Consider the following 16,219-nt stretch of genomic DNA (forward strand, 5'->3'; position numbering starts at 1 on the left):
TGAAGTTTAAATCCATCATTTTAGATATTCTATTTCATTCTTTAATTCCTGAATAATTTTATTTGCATGTTTATTTGATCACAATAGTAATAATCAACCAATCAACTTCTGTTGCTAAGGATTTAATAACTGAAAATAATAATTGTTAAATACAGTCTTCAGTGGAACGATACCCGTACTTACGTACATTGTACTATTACCTGACATTGTGCACTTGCGATTAATTTTTGAGCATACAAAACCATATTTTATTAAGGATTCCACAGTGCAAGTTTTGCTCGATCAAATTTCCCGGGACCGAGAGATTCAAAATGCAGCTCGGACGTAGCCCCGCTTCCCAGTCCAGTGGCGAGGGCATCAAGGCCACAGCAGAGAGGGTACTGCACCCTTCATAAAGAGTGTTCTCACAACACTAATGAATGGCGGACCCTGAGGAAAGAATTCTGTAAACGTCCTATGCCAGCATCCCATCCCCCTCAAGATAAGTCTAGACAGCCACCTTGATTGTCTAGACGTCCCGGACCAAATATTCCTCTAATGTCAACAAACACCCCGAGCGGAAGCAGAAGGGGGGAAGCGAATTATCGGGAAGAAAGGGGCAGATCAGCAGAGATGAAGGACCCTTCCCCAAGCCGAGGAGTAATTAAAATGATTTCGAGGGGGGGGGGGGGGGGTTTCCACCGATGGCGATTCCAACCGGGCCCGAAAAGCCAGAAGCAAGAGGGAATGCTTAGAGATCGATGGGAGGAGGAGAGAAGAGCCAATCATAAGCTTTGGACCAGAGGACCTCAGAGGAGTTAGTCTACCCCACAATGACGCTCTGATCATTCAGGCCCGAGTGGCTAACTATGATGTATTGAGGGTATTTGTTGACAATGGCAGCTCTGTCAATGTCATATTTAAGGAAGCCCTGGTCCAAATGGATTTACACAAGTATCAATTCGAGGCGGTTACGGCTGTCTTGTTTGGTTTTGCTGGACATGCTGTGTACCCTGAGGGGGAAATCACTCTACCCCTGACCCTGGGCACTGGAGACCTGAGGAATACTGTGATGACTGTTTTTACAGTGGTGGATGCCCCATCCTCGTACAATATCATATTGGGAAGGTCGGCCATGAATGAGATGAGAGCCGTGGCCGCCACTTATCACCAGAAAATCAAATTCCCAGTGCGAGGACAGGTTGGGGAAGTTAAGGGAGATCAGCCCTCTTCTCGGAGGTGTTATGGGGAGACAGTCCGGGTATATCAAAAGAAGGTAATGAGGGAAGGGAAAGAGAAAGAATGTCAAGAAGGGGCCAAGGAGAGAGAAGTGCACTTTGTTGTTGAGGAAGAGGAAGAAGTGGTGGAAATTGAGCTAGAAAAGCACGTCCGGGTGGCCCGAGACACCAGCACGTCCACCCGGGTAAATCTCTTACAATGTTTAAAAACTAACATTAGTGTTTTCGCCTGGTCTCAACAGGAGTTGGCCGGGATCTCGCCCCAAGTGGCCGAACATAAATTGAACATCCTCCCGGGATCCCGGCTCGTGAAGCAAAAGAAGAGGCATTTTGGCCCTGAAAAAGATAAGGTAATTGAAGAGCAAGTGGGAGAGTTGCTGAGGGCCGGGCATATCAGAGAAGTCCAGTTCCCTACCTGGCTATCAAAAGTGGTCCTCGTCCCAAAATCCACTGGGAAGTGGAGGATGTGTGTTGATTTCAGAGACCTGAATAAAGCTTGCCCCAAAGATTGTTATCCACTCCCCCCAGATTGATCAGCTGGTAGATTCCACTTCTGGATGCGAGTTATTAAGCTTTCTGGATGCATATCAGGGGTATCACCAAATCCCTTTGGCTCTGGAAGATCAAGATAAAGCCAGTTTTGTCACCTCCGGGGGCACCTTCTGCTATGTTGTTATGCCTTTTGGCTTGAAGAATGCGGGAGCTACGTACCAGCGCTTGATGAATCTTGTCTTCCAAAAGCAAATAGGTCGGAACATTGAGGTGTATGTGGACGACATTCTAATCAAAACCAGGGAAGTCTCACACTTTATTGATGATCTAGCTGAAAATTTCACCACTTTGAAACAATATGGAATAAAGCTCAACCCGGGCAAGTGTGTGTTCGGGGTCAGGAGCGGTAAATTTTTGGGTTTCTTGGTAACTGACAGGTGAATCGAAGTCAACCCTGAGAAAATCAAAGCAATAATGGACATGCCTTCTCCTCAATCTGTCCGAAATGTACAGAAACTAAACGGGAGGATTGCTGTCCTGTCACATTTCATTTCCCGATCTGCCCATCGGAGTTATCCATTCTTCCAAGTCCTAAGAAAAGCGCATAAATTTGGTTGGGACGACAAATGTGAGCAAGCTTTTCAAGACTTGAAGAAACATCTGGCTGAATTGCCTATCTTGGCCAAGCTCGAGCCCGGGGAAAAATTATAGGTCTATCTCTCCGCCACGGAATTTCCTGTTAGTTCTGTGCTTATCAGGGAAGAAGAAGCCGATCAGAAACCAATATATTATGTCAGTCATGCCCTTCGAGGAGCAGAATTAAAATACGGCGAGGTGGAAAAAATAGCATTGGCCCTGGTGATGACGGCTCGGAAACTGAGGCCCTATTTTCTCTCACATCCCATCGTTGTCCTCACCAATTCTCCCCTCGGGAGGATCATGACCCATGCCGAAGTCTCCGGAAGAATGGTTAAATGGACTGTGGAGCTCAGGGAGTATGACATTGAAGACAAACCACGAGCTGCTATAAAAGCCAAAGCATTAACAGACTTCTTGACAGAAATGATCCAACCGGTCGAAGAAGAGGTATGGAGGGTGTTTGTTGATGGCGCATCAAACCTATCAGGGTGTGGAGTGGGGGTGGTCCTAATTGCCCCATCAGAAGAGAAAATCAAGCTGGCCTTGAGAATTGATTCCAGGGTCACCAATAACGAAACCGAGTACAAGGCTGTGTTGGCAGGGTTTCAAGCTGCCCACGAAGTCGGTGCTTCCTGGGTCATTGTTTATTCCGACTCTCAGTGGGTCACGCAGCATATCAATGGAACATATGAGGCCAAGAACGAAAAAATGCTCAAATATTTAGGGCTCATCACGGCCCGAGCAGCGTATCTGACCGACTGGAGTATCGAACAAATTCCCCGGAAGAAAAATGCAGAAGCTGATACCTAGCCAAATTGGCTGCCTCCATGACAGATATAAGCACCCGGGAAATTCTATGTTTTACCCGGCTGGTGCTCTCTATTGATGAAGAAGTACCCCCGGTCCAGAAAAGCTCATGGTTGACGCCTATCGTTGAATACATAGTCCATGAAAAGCTCCCAAAAGATCGGGCCCAGGCTGCAAAAATAAAAAACAAGCGCCCAGGTTCGTCTTTTTGAATAATGTGTTGGACAGGCGATTCTATCAAGGCCCATTACTAGAGTGCTTATCAGAAGGTGAGGTAGAGTACGTCCTCTGGGAAATACATGAAGGATGTTGTGGAGAACACCTCGGCGGAACTGCCCTATCCCGAAAAACTATATTGGCCGGGTTCTGGTGGCCCCGAATAAATCAAGATGTTGCCCGACTTGTTCAAAGATGCCAAGGTTGTCAGCACCATTCTAATTTCCATCATCGTCCAGCTATAAGTATGCAACCAATCTCCGCATCATGCCCTTTTGACCAATGGGGTTTGGATATTCTGGGTCCTTTCCCCATAGCCCGAGCACAGAAAAAATTCCTTCTTGTTGCTGTGGATTATTTCTCCAAGTGGGTAGAGGCTGAGCCATTGGCAAAGATGACTGAGGATGAAGTCATGAAATTTCTTTGGAAGAATATTGTTTGCAGATAAGGTATCCCGAGAAAATTAATTTCAGATAATGGAAGGCGATTCCAAGGGAATAAAATCACGTCGTGGTGCCAAGAAATGAAGATCGCTCAATCCTTCACCTCAGTAGCCTATCCTCAAGCCAATGGCCAGAATGAAGTGACTAATCGGATCATTGTGCAAGCATTAAAGGCCCGGCTTCATGGAAAGGGTAAGGACTGGGTGGAAGAGCTACCGAGTGTATTATGGGCGTATCGAACTACACCACGATCATCTACCCAAGAAACACCTTACAGTCTTGTATATGGTTCAGAAGCAGTCCTACCTGTGGAGATTGGGCAACCTTCTACTCGGATAGAATCTTATCCAAGCAACAACGATCAGGCCCGGGCCATTGAACTTGATCTAGTTGAAGAAAGGAGAGACCGGGCAGCCATTCGAATGGAGGCTTATCGCAATCGGGTAATAAAGTCCTACAACAGGCATGTTCGATTACGAGATTTTCAGGTGGGAGACTTGGTTATGAAAAAAATCAAGCCAGTAGGTGACGTGGGAAAATTAGAAGCAAGGTGGGAAGGACCCTTCAAAATAGTTCGAAGGGTCAGCTCGGGTGCAGCTTATTATCTCGAAGATTCTCAAGGACACGTTCTTAAGAGGCCATGAAATGCTTTTCATTTAAAGAAGTATTATGTTTAAAAGCACGTGTATCTATTGTTTCTTCATCAAATAAAGAAATTGTTCAAGGAAATGTCTACTAAGCCCGGTGACCCGTACCCTGGCCCAGGGACCCGCACCATGGTTATCTACAAAGCCCAGGGACCCGTACCCTGGACCAAGGACCCGCACCCTGGTTGTCCATTAAGCCCAAGGACCCGTACCTTGGCCCAGAGACCCGCACCCTGGTTCTCTACAAAGCCCAGGGACTCGTACCCTGGCCGAGTGACCCGCATCCTGGTTGTCCATTAAGCCGGAGGACCCGTACCTTGGCCCGGAGGACCCATACCCCGGTTATATCCTAAGTACAGGGACCCGTACCCTGGCCCAGAGACCCGCACCCTGGTTGTCCATTAAGCCCAAGGACCCGTACCTTGGCCCGGGGACCCATACCTTGGTCGTCTACCCAGCCCAAGAACCATTCCAATGACTTACATCCTGATTACCTGTCAAGACTAATTTCCTATTGAACCCACGGGTCTATGTTTTGTGAAGGTAGATTGAGTAATAATTGATAAAATCCACAAAGTTATTACAGAATGCAAGTCAATATTTTGAAGTAACTATCAAATGCGAGAAAAAGGGAACATTTCATTGAAAGAGAACATTTCATTGAAAGGGAAAATATTTACAAGGAGCCCGGAAGCCCGGGAAACAAAATAAAAAACCACACAAGTCCTAATCTACTTGGGATCTCGGCCTTGGTCCTCCTCCTCTTCTTCCGGGAGAGATGCAGCAGCCTTCTCCAAGTCAGGGAAGTCCTCCCGGTCAGTCGGAACAAGGCCTGCCTCTTCGAACTGCTCGAGGCACTTGTTGAAGCCCTGTTCAAAATAAAGGAAGGCTTTATCAGCCACCATCTTCTTAAACTCCGGGGACTTCAAACAGTTGGCCATTTGCTCATCCTGAGCAGTCTTGATGAGGGTCACAGCAGCCTGGAAGTCCTCGGCTCGGACTCGGGAGGACTCTGCTTCTTCCTTTGCCGCCTATGTCTCTGCTCGGGCCTCAGCAAGTTCCGCCCGGACCAGATTCATTTGCTGCTCCCAGACAGCCCTCTCCCGAGCCAGCACATGCTCATGAAGCTCATTCAAACGACCCACCTCCTCTTGGAGTTTAGCATGCATCTCCCGGGCCGAAGTAGCCTGATCATTGGCCCCCTTTGCTGCTTGAGCCAGTCGCTCGTAGGAATGCATGAGCATCTGCAAGCTCTGAAAACATAGAAAAGGTCAGAGAAGGTAATGTAAAAGAGTGTAATTTTATGAACTTACAGAGAAGGTCCGAGACAGTCATTCGCAGAGCAGCATATTGGGATGAACTCCCTGGAGGTGTGCCACCTCGTCAGGGCGCAGAAGGCCTCGGATCATTTTGATAAGATCCGAGCTGATATCATCCCCAAAGATGTTGGGGAGGATCCAGGGCCTTCCCCCGGAGGGACCGGCAGAAGAACCAGTCATAGGAGGAGATCGGGCGATCTCCTCGGCCTCATCCTCTACCACCACCACTGCTTTCGCGACCGGCTCCTTGGTGGCCTTTCTCTTTCGCTGATTTAGAGGAGCCGGGTCCTCCTCTGCAGCCTTGGAGGTGGATTCCTCCTGAGGAGGGGCAGTTTCCTCCCTAGCTTTATCTTCTGCTTCAACCCGACGCTCTTCAGCTTCCCGGGCCTCAGCCGCCTCCCTGGCTTGGCGTTCCGCTTCCTCTTGCATTTCCCGGGCCCTCTTCTCAGCTCGGATCTTCTTCTGCTCGGCTTTCCTTTTTGCAGCAGCTTCTTGAAGGCTAGCCTTAATCATTTCTCCTTCTGCATTGGGAACTCGTAGATTAGAAAAATAACAAATTTTGAATTTAAGAGTTGGAAGTTGGGAAGTTATTTACCGGCCTGAGGACCAGCTTGACCAAATTCATCTATTATCCGATCTACAGGGTCTTCAGGCCGGGACCCGATCTCGTAATGAATTAGATTACCCCCTCCCCCCTCCAATCAGCACTGAGGATAAGTAAGATTGTTTCTCCAGAACATCCCAAGCTTGGGTAAAAGGGGAGGAGTTTAAAGTCCCGGGGAAGTTCAGGCTGTGTGGGCATAGAAGACAGAAAGCCCAAAGCACAGGTTGCCGGAGTTGGGAACTGAAGAAATAAAATTTCATCTTCCACCCCTTCAAAAAGGAAGGGATGTCAGTTAAAAACCGGTAATGCATTCAGGCCATGAAAGAAAAGACCTCGTCATTAAACCGACAAGAATAAAAATAATGGAAAATGGAGGAGTTAATAGGCATAAGTTTCATGCGAAACAAAACAAAAGTAGCAGCCATAATGCGAAAAGCATTTGGATGGAGATGGTTAAGGGGAAGATCAAAAAACAGGGCCACCCCTTCAAAGAAATGATGAATGGGAAATCGGAGCCCACTTTTAAGTTGTTCAATAAAAAAGGTGTGGTAGCCAGGAGGAAGGGTGTGCGGGTGGTCACTAGGTTTAGGAATTAGTACTTTATAGGTGGGGGGATGGATCTTAAGGACCTTATTTCCTCTATACTACCCGGGCGAAGGGTAGAATTCACAGTAGAGAACCACAAGGGCCCTGCTACCTGGTCTTTCCCCTTGCCCTGAGTGCCAGAGGGTCGGGAAGAAGAAGCTTTGGATTTTTGGAGCGGTCGGGAACGGGAAATAGGAATACCTATGAGAATATGAGCAGATTGCTCGGAAGGAGTCGGGGAATTATCTTTTGACCGACCCCTGGCATTTTTGCCAGAAGTAGAGGATGTGGAGTTTGACATGGCTATGGAAGTTAAGAAGGGAGAAGAGACTTACTAGGAAGAAACGAAGATGATGACCGGTAGCCGATGAACGGAAAGGTCGCTGGAATAAGATCTACGCGACGGAAAAGCTCGAGAGAGGAATTTGGCAGAGCTTCGCTACAAGTTTGAATTTGCAAGTGATTTTTGGAAAATCGGTCATCTACTATATATAGGGGAGAGAGGTGATCTACACCGTTGATCTAAAACAAATCGAACGAGCCAGAACAACCTCGGAAATTGAGCGGCATGATTAGGCGGGATATTTGAAAAGACCGGTGCATAAATCGAGGCGTCATGATCATTTATCTGCTCGGAATACGTACAGATTCTGACAACTTGTTAGTAGGGGACACATCATTCTGACATCGCATTAAATGCCCGGGGAAACCAAACGACAAAGTACTATAAGCCCGGGTGGTGCGAGAGCCCGGAATTTTATCTATAAGCCCGGGAGACACGTGGCCCCGACACTTTATTTATAAGCTCGGGTGGTGCGAGATCCCGACACTTTATTTATAAGTCCGGGAGACACGAGGCCCCGGCACTTTATTTTAAGCTCAAGAGACATTAAGTCCTAGCATGTCAATTTCACTTATTGATTATATATTATCCAGTTTGCATTGATTCATTTGCAGAAGATTAAAGAAACAAGATACGATAATTGAAATTTTATTAAGGAAATTGTCGATGTCGTACAATATCCGCTATTCTCGAAGCTACATAATCTTGCCACTCAGTTATCCAATCCATCAATTCCTGAATGCGAAGATTGGTGAAGGACTCGGCGGTTGAGATCTTGTTCAGCATCGCATGCGACAAAACTTGGTCGGTGGCTAGATCTGCAACTCAAGCTACTCCAAGCTCTCGCCTATATTTCCTCGCCACTGCTCTTTGTGCACGAGTAAGGGCCAAACCTTTCTGGTGCATGTTATTGATATCTTGAACCTTATACCACGTAGACATGACTTTTACCCAGATATATTCTTCGATAGTCCTCTTCAAATCCTCTATATGAGGACGTATTCCGCCTGATGCTTGAGCAGGCGTACCACTGCAAGCACTGGTATCACTCGAACTCGACATATTGAACTGATACTCACATTTTGTTTCTACCATCTTATTTATAGAAAAGTGGCATTTAATATTGAAGAAGTCGAAAGGTCTCAAACCAGGCGAAACGCCTTCTCATTTATTCAGGAGAAGGGAGCCAATCGCAGTCGTTGATCTATAAACACATAAAAGTTCAGGATGAATTGTTGGAAGTTGAGCCGAACAGACGAAACGACGTGCACAAATATTAATGCATCAGACTTATCGAAATATGAAACAGTTTTCGGCAATATAAATGCTAAAGCATGCGTCATAGTGACACCCTGTGGACTACCCGAGAGTGCTAACCGGCAAAACGTCTAAGCCCGGGAGATATGGGGCCCGGGCATCTTATTCTAAGCTCGGGAGATATGAGGCCCCGGAATATTATTCTAAGCCCGGGAGATATGGGGCCCGGGCAGCTTATTCTAAGCTCGGAATATATGGGATCTCGGCATTTCTATTTGTCATTTATCCGATTACTTATCTTCGACTGGTATCAGTTCATCTTATGTCATTCTGTTCAGTTCATGATATATATAACTGATGAAATTAAAATTCTTGCAGTGAAGTAAAAAACAGAGAAATTAGATAAGCATGTTATTTATTTAAGAGAATTTTTGCGGATTACATCGAAATACTCCTCCTCTACAAAAAACAATCACATGGTTATCCATTTTTTCACTTCTCCAGTGGAAGTCTCGTGGAATCTATCGGAGTCGGTGATGTCCGTCAAAATATTCCTCTCCTTGTGAAGCATCAGCTGGTAGACATAGTCATCCTCAAAAAGGTTCACTGTCCCGGCAACGTGCAAACTTTCCCGATACTTCTCCAGTTTTGCCAGCAGTCGAGGAGTGATAGCCTCTCCGCATTCGTAGAGAAACTACATTCCCTGCAGTTCCTCCAAGTAGCGAAGGATCTTGTGGAAGACTTCATCTTCCATTTCAGTCTTTCGCTTCTCAAAAGCTGCATGCATGAACTCTTCCGCCAGATCAAGAGTCTGTGAACTACTCGCACCTGCCATTATACTGCTTGGATAATAATTTGCTAATATGATTGACAAATAGGTAGGTTTCTATATATAGGAGGAAGGAGTTGATCACAGCTGTTGATCTTGAAATGCATGAATGGTTATGATGTATATCGGAAGTTGTGCTAGGTAGCCAAAAAGACGTTCACAGATATCGAGATATCATAACGAATATCCTCTGGAGTACAAAACGTTTCGGATAAGTTTGAAGTATAGGGCTCACGTCAGCAATATCCACGTGTCATACACTACAACCAGCCTAGCAAAGACCAAGCGGTAGGGCGATTTTCCTGACCGGACACATGAGACCAATCGGGACAGAGAGTGGACTCTAGCCCGACTAATTAAGGAGGGAGTGATGATACCCCGGGATGTCCCGGGTCATGGATAGGTCCTGGGACTTCCCGAGCCATGGAGCATATCCATGGATGGTGCCCGAGTCAGGATAGAATGATCTCGGACCGGTAAAATGACGAGATGGATTAACACCCCAAATCATGGAACTGCCCGGGACGAGGAGGGTACGACTAAATGAAATCATGAAGTGGGCAGTCAGTCAATAGGCCGGGCCATTGAATCACCTGGAACATGACTTCCCCGGGACATGAAATGCCCGGGCTCCTATATAAATCCCCGAGAAGCGTTCTACCCTAGTCACCTTGGTATGAGTGAAGCATTTAATGGCGCCGACTCGATAGAATATGTAGAGCCGACCTACCTCTGACAAGTAACATAAATGGTTGACAAAATAAGGTGGGCTAGATGTGACTAGTATAAGATTTGACATGTCAGAACAATAGGGTGTAATCAGCCACCCTATTACAATTAATGCTCTAACACAAAAAATGAGGTCATCATTGCATCCTCTACTATAAATACCAGGTTCTTTACTTGTATTTATTCTCTATTCAGATATTAACTCACACATTTAATACTCTCATTTACTCTCCATCTACCACACCAATCACACAGCCATTACTTGGCCACATTGGTTTTATTTCTTGAGTACCCTGCTGACTTAAGCATCGGAGTGGTCACGCCGGACATCCCTCTGACGCCCATTCACGTGGTTGTCTTCTTGTTCGCAGGTCTCTTAAATCACTCGAGGAGTCACAAGATTCAAGCCAAATTTACAACTCATATTTCTTTCAACATTTTGATAGCAAACCTGGCAGAGTTCCCGACCCGACTCGTCCATTTTGCTCGAGTTGCATCAGTCATGTTGCTTATAATTTATTTGATGGTTAAGATGGAATTTCACGTTTCTGATTTTTCCAAAAAAATATTACGTGTTATGCATATTTTTAAGGGTAAATTGTAAATAAATCTCTAACACCCAACTCAAATTTATTCCAACTCCCTATACCTAAAAACCTTTGTTTAAACTCCCTATAAGTTTAAAAAAACAAAAATACCCCTTATTATCTATTGATTTTAATTGATCATCCGCGCTTTTGAAAATGGTATCAGAGCGAATGGTTGATTTATTTCAAACCCAAACTTTATTATTACTAGTAACTAATTGTATGAGAAGGAGAATTTTGAAAAATTATGAATCCGAACTTCGGTTCGAGAAAAATAATTTACAAGGAATATTCCAATATTTTGGAATATAAACAAGTGTATCTAACTATGGTTAGATATCAGAAACAGAAAAGGAAGCTAATGCACCCTCAGGTAAAATCTCAGGTAAACTTATTGTGATAATGTCCCACATCGAAAAAAATCAAAGATTTAAAATGAATTTATAATGGCTTACAATGGACTTCTACAACAACTTGGGTTAATCATTTTCGTAAAGCGAGGACGAATACGAAGTAGTTTTCTATAGGGGCCTATTGTGCAGTCACGCAGTCGCGGGCCCGGGCCTGGGACAGAATGGTATCAGAGCCGGTCACCGGCATGAAACACCGGGAAATAAGTGCTATGCGGGGCAAAGTGCTACATGCATGGGAGCCACCTCTTGAACCTGCGGGGCAAAGTACTACATGACGGGAGCCACCTCTTGAACTTGTAGGAGCCACCTCTAGATTCTCGGTGCTGGTGGATCGAGGGGTCAGGCCGCGACGAGGACGTCGCGTTCTGAAGGAGGGGTGATTGTGATACCCTTGTCCCACATCGAAAAAATCAAAGATTTAAAATGAATTTATAATGGCTTACAATGGACTTCTATAGCAACTTTGGTTAATCATTTTCGTAAAGCGAGGACGAATACGAAGTAGTTGCTATAGGGGCCTATAGTGCAGTCACGCAGTCGCGGGCCCGGGCACGGGACGTGACACTTATGATTCAAACAAATAAAATTCTGGAGATAGTTCCAGATTCCTCTAAGCTCTCTTCAGATCTTAGAGAAATACAGAAGACAGTACAAAATTATGGCAATATGCTATATTTTGTACCGCAACGAGTTGAGAAAATCCTTGAAACCCAGGAAAAAAATTCTGGAAATGTTAAAGGATATTCAAACAAGAATTCAGAAAACTGGAACAACAACCAAATTCTAGTAGACGAACTTCAGGAGGTTGGTTACCACCATCCTTTGGTACTGAACCTTTGTTACATCAACAAGGGAAGGCCAGAGTGGTGTCAAAACCTTTGACTGAAGAAGAAAAGATGATCAATCTAATCAAGTCTGTCTCAGAAAAGAAATTAATCTGATGTCAACTTTAGAAAGGATTGGTCTGGAGGATCTACAAGAGATTGCGGAATCTTTCGCAAATCTCAAAGTAGTAGATCTAAAGATGAACACAGCAGTAGGTGAAACACCACCTGCTATAACCTGGTCATCTTCTCAGGAACCACCAAGGGAAAGTATGGGATCTCATAATATAAATATGCGAGAATCTCAAACTGATTTCCATACTGATGGAGGATCACACCCAGCGGGAACAATGGCAAGGAGAAATCAAATTCCTTTGCACCAAACACCCTATGGGAAAACTGTTTTGGATCCTATACATCCTTACGTGGTTATGCTTAACCTTGATGTATTAGACTTCAAAAACAGAGAAGATCTCGTAGATGACTGGACATCTGCTATGAGAATTGCAGCAGGAACACTCGATGTCAACAAAGAAGGATTCATTAAACTTTTGGAAATGATTCTTATGGGATCAGTGAAAATTGCTTGGGACATGACTTCATTAGACATGAAGGAGTCAGTCCTAGCGGGTGAATCTCTTAGTGAGATCGCTGGAAAAATGGATACCCTATTTAAAGCACACTTCATAGGGGTAGACTATTTCAACAGTCAAGATACAGAGAAGAAATGCTCATAAGGGAATACGTACCTGGAAATCCAGATACATTGACAAGAAGAGCCTCTTTCCTTAAAGGAAAGTTGGCAGAATGGTGTCACATGGCAGCATTACAAAAGAATTACAAACGATTAAGGGATATCAACAAAAGAACTCCTTTGTGTTGTAAGGAAAATGATCTTCCAACAATCATTGAAAGTAAACCACAGATGCATAAAAGGAAAAGTTTTAGAACTCATCCTTATGGTTGAAGTGGAAGAAGTTCTTGGAAACCACGAACAATATGGTTTAGACAGAAAGCCAGATCTTACAAATCTAGACAAAGAAGCGGACCATCAAGAAGTAGGATATCATCCCAAGCATCGAGCATCTCGAAGCGCAGGAAGAACACCTACAAAGAAAACTTTCAGAAGAGCTCATACTCGGGCTAATGAAAGTTTCAAGGACTGTAATTGCTGGACATGTGGAGCAAGAGGTCATATCTCGACTAACTGTCTAGAAAATGAAAAAAGAGGTATTAAACGCTTTGATCCTACCCCGGATATTGAAGAAGCAGTTTATTACCAAGATCTTATTCAAGTATACCGATTTGAGGATATTGCCTCAGATGAAAGTATATATGAAGAAGAAGAAGTCTTAAGTCAGGAAGAATCTAATGGAACAGAATCGGAATCTGACTAAAGACGAGGTGTTTCGACACGAAACACACGAAGATCTGTCTGGATTTTTCAGCCAGACTACAATATCTCATAACATGGTTCAAAGAATCATGAGAGAAAATCTGAATCTACAGAGATATCTAGGTTTCTCTGCAGGACAGGTAGAAAAATTCTTAAGAAGTCTTGGCCTAAGAAACAGAAAGCATCATCTAATCTATAAAGATTCTAGAAGGGAAATGGCAATCCCGATGGCACTAAAAGAAATAGAATGGAGATGCAGTTAATTCCTTCCGAAAAAATTCAGGAGGAATTACAAAAACTCAAGATAGAAGTAGCGAGGACCATGTCATGGATTCATATCGGAGCAATCCAGATTATGATAAAGGCTACTTTCAAAGAGGGAATAGATTCACCTATTGATATTGCTATATGCGATAAAAAGAAAGGGGAATCTACAAGATTCAGCACTGGGAACAATCTCAGGAAACTTCTGTGCAGGAAAGATTGTAGGAGTAATCTATCCAAGGATAGCCTACAACCTGGGAGATCGAGATTTCAGCCGAGCCTTGACATTGCATCAGAACTTCAAGGAAAAAAGGCTGATGAAAGAAAGTAATAGGCCATATTCTTTTACGTATCAAATTTCATATGCTCTATCTAATACACATCATTCTGAATTGTTTATTAAAAATGAGTTTATTGAAATCCTGAAATATTTGGAAAAGTTGCTCAGGCAATTTATCCAGAACGAGTTGAGTTTCCTTTAATACAGGAAACAGATATCCAAATACAAGACAAACCGATTCTACAAAGAAATCAAAGTCTTAGATTGGAATCAAGAAGACTATCTTTTCAAGGAGATAGAATAACAAGTTACAGGTGGGGAACAACGCCTGTCATAGAAACCCAACAGGAGCCAAAAAGTTTTTCTACAATAGGAAAACTTAGATGCCCAGAAGGTTGGAAGGAAGTAGAAATGATATTTGATATTACGAAGCAGAGGAATCAATTTCCTTGTAATACCATATATTATTTGGAACAACCTACGATAGGAACTTACCAAGGACTGATTAGTATCGGAGAATTGGAAGTCCATATCCAAGGAATTCCAGGGAAAGAATCAGATCGACTGATTCTTGGACTAGAGTTTCTCGAGGAACACAAACCTTGGAAACGTCTAGAGTATGGAATGGAGTTTATGGAAGATGATAAAATGTGGAAAATCCAATGACCACAAGTCCATTCTCAATATACATTCTAGTAGGGATGTTGTATGAACAATATAAGGCAGAATATTTTGCTGCTTATATTGATTCAGGAGCTGGAATCTGTACAGCAAAACGAGGAGTCTTTCCAAATAATTTGGAAGAAGAACTACCAAAGATTGCTGGAAGAGATTTTTCCAGAAGAATTTTAATATTATGTAAAGGGATTAAGAGGACTGAAATTATGATTGGCGGTGCGGGACAAACACCTTGGTACAAGGTAAAGACACCCCCAATTTATTTTCATGATACATGAGCTGACATATTGTTAGGAAATAATTTCCTACAAATGTTTAAGTCCTATTGTAACACTCGTGACTAAAATACGTAATTAATTCGGAAGCTTTAAAATGTAATTTGGAGAAAATGTGTACTTTTAAAAAATTTGGGCAGCATCTCCCCGTAAATGGGACATGCCACCTGTCTCAAACAACACATAATACACAAGCAAAAGATTTTCATATACATCAAATACCAGTAAACAAAGTATCTACACATCTTGCCAAAACCAAAGAGCAAAACAAGATTTTCAATGTTTTCCAAACTAGTTAAAAGCTTGACAATAACAAAATAACATCCATTCAAAGTCTCCAAAGTTTGCCAATTTCCCTTCTCTCGCTTCGACAACTCCGGGATGGTCATTCTTTCTTACCTGTGCCTGCATCACATGAACATAACTGGAATGAGTATAAAACTCAGCAAATGGAATCAATACTAACAAGATACATATATATCATTTTATTTGTAAAACATAAAATGTAGCCTCCATTTCATTTTGTTGAAAACGTCAACCTCATCAGATCATAAACGTCAAAACATCATTTAATATCATCCGTCAAGAATCATAACACAACAATACATAAGGATGATATTCATTTTTATTGATTAACTGAAGAATTGATAGTTCTTATAAGATAGTTCATTCATTGCTAACCATCTTCGTAAAAACGAATCTTATAGGAGGGACATGTACCTCTGCATAAAATGCATCTTATAAGAGAGCACATGTTTTCATCGTTAATTGGCCAATTACATTGCGGATTTAGAATTGCCAGAGGCAACACCGCTACTATCACTATCAATCCAATCATTCAATCATATAAAACTTCATTCAAGCATTTTATCAAACACATTAGAGGCATCTTGAAAAGTTTAACTCCTTTCAATCAAAATGCATATAATTGCACTACCATATATACATATTTACATATATATATATATATATATATATATATATATATATATATATATATATATATATATCATGAATGGAATATGAAAGGAGTTAACATCATAAAATCATCAAAACTCATACATATAGGATCATGTGATGCATTGAAGAAATGATTCCACTTACTACACTTGGAGCAATTGGTTTCTTAAACCTTGACGATGATCCTACAACAATAAACCCAACAACTAATCATCAACATCCAAATAATAACCTTTAATAATCATTTAATCCAATATATCAATCACAACTACCAATCCCCAACTTCACCATCTACAAAAACTCAAGAACAAGAAGCAAAACAACTTACCTTAGCTCCTTTCACTAAAAAGGTGAAGTTCCAACTCCGGATTGAAGATTAATTACTTGATATAAAGAGAAAATAAGAAGAAGATGA

General features: G+C 42.9%; 2 protein-coding genes across 2 annotated transcripts; both read left to right on the top strand.

The window, feature by feature from the left end:
- Positions 1-2,183: 2,183 nt before the first annotated feature.
- On the top strand, positions 2,184-3,158 carry LOC140835287 (uncharacterized). Its single transcript, XM_073200775.1, has 2 exons — positions 2,184-2,248; positions 2,468-3,158. Exons 1-2 carry the CDS (start codon positions 2,184-2,186, stop codon positions 3,156-3,158), a joined length of 756 nt encoding a protein of 251 aa, XP_073056876.1.
- A 736-nt stretch (positions 3,159-3,894) lies between these two features.
- LOC140835288 (uncharacterized) lies at positions 3,895-4,458 on the top strand. The gene has a single exon (XM_073200776.1). The coding sequence runs from the start codon at positions 3,895-3,897 to the stop codon at positions 4,456-4,458; it is 564 nt and encodes a 187-aa protein (XP_073056877.1).
- Positions 4,459-16,219: the final 11,761 nt, after the last annotated feature.

Source organism: Primulina eburnea, chromosome 6, assembly GCF_022965805.1.
Source record: "Primulina eburnea isolate SZY01 chromosome 6, ASM2296580v1, whole genome shotgun sequence".
NCBI classification, from domain to species: domain Eukaryota; kingdom Viridiplantae; phylum Streptophyta; class Magnoliopsida; order Lamiales; family Gesneriaceae; genus Primulina; species Primulina eburnea.

What these genes read in the sequence shown, in the direction of transcription:
- LOC140835288 (XM_073200776.1), top strand. Translation starts at nt 3,895, where the DNA reads ATGAAGATCGCTCAATCCTTCACCTCAGTAGCCTATCCTCAAGCCAAT.
- LOC140835287 (XM_073200775.1), top strand. Translation starts at nt 2,184, where the DNA reads ATGGACATGCCTTCTCCTCAATCTGTCCGAAATGTACAGAAACTAAAC. An exon ending in AACGGGAGGATTGCTGTCCT is followed by an intron (nt 2,249 to 2,467) that starts GTCACATTTCAT and finishes TGTGCTTATCAG; the next exon opens with GGAAGAAGAAGCCGATCAGA.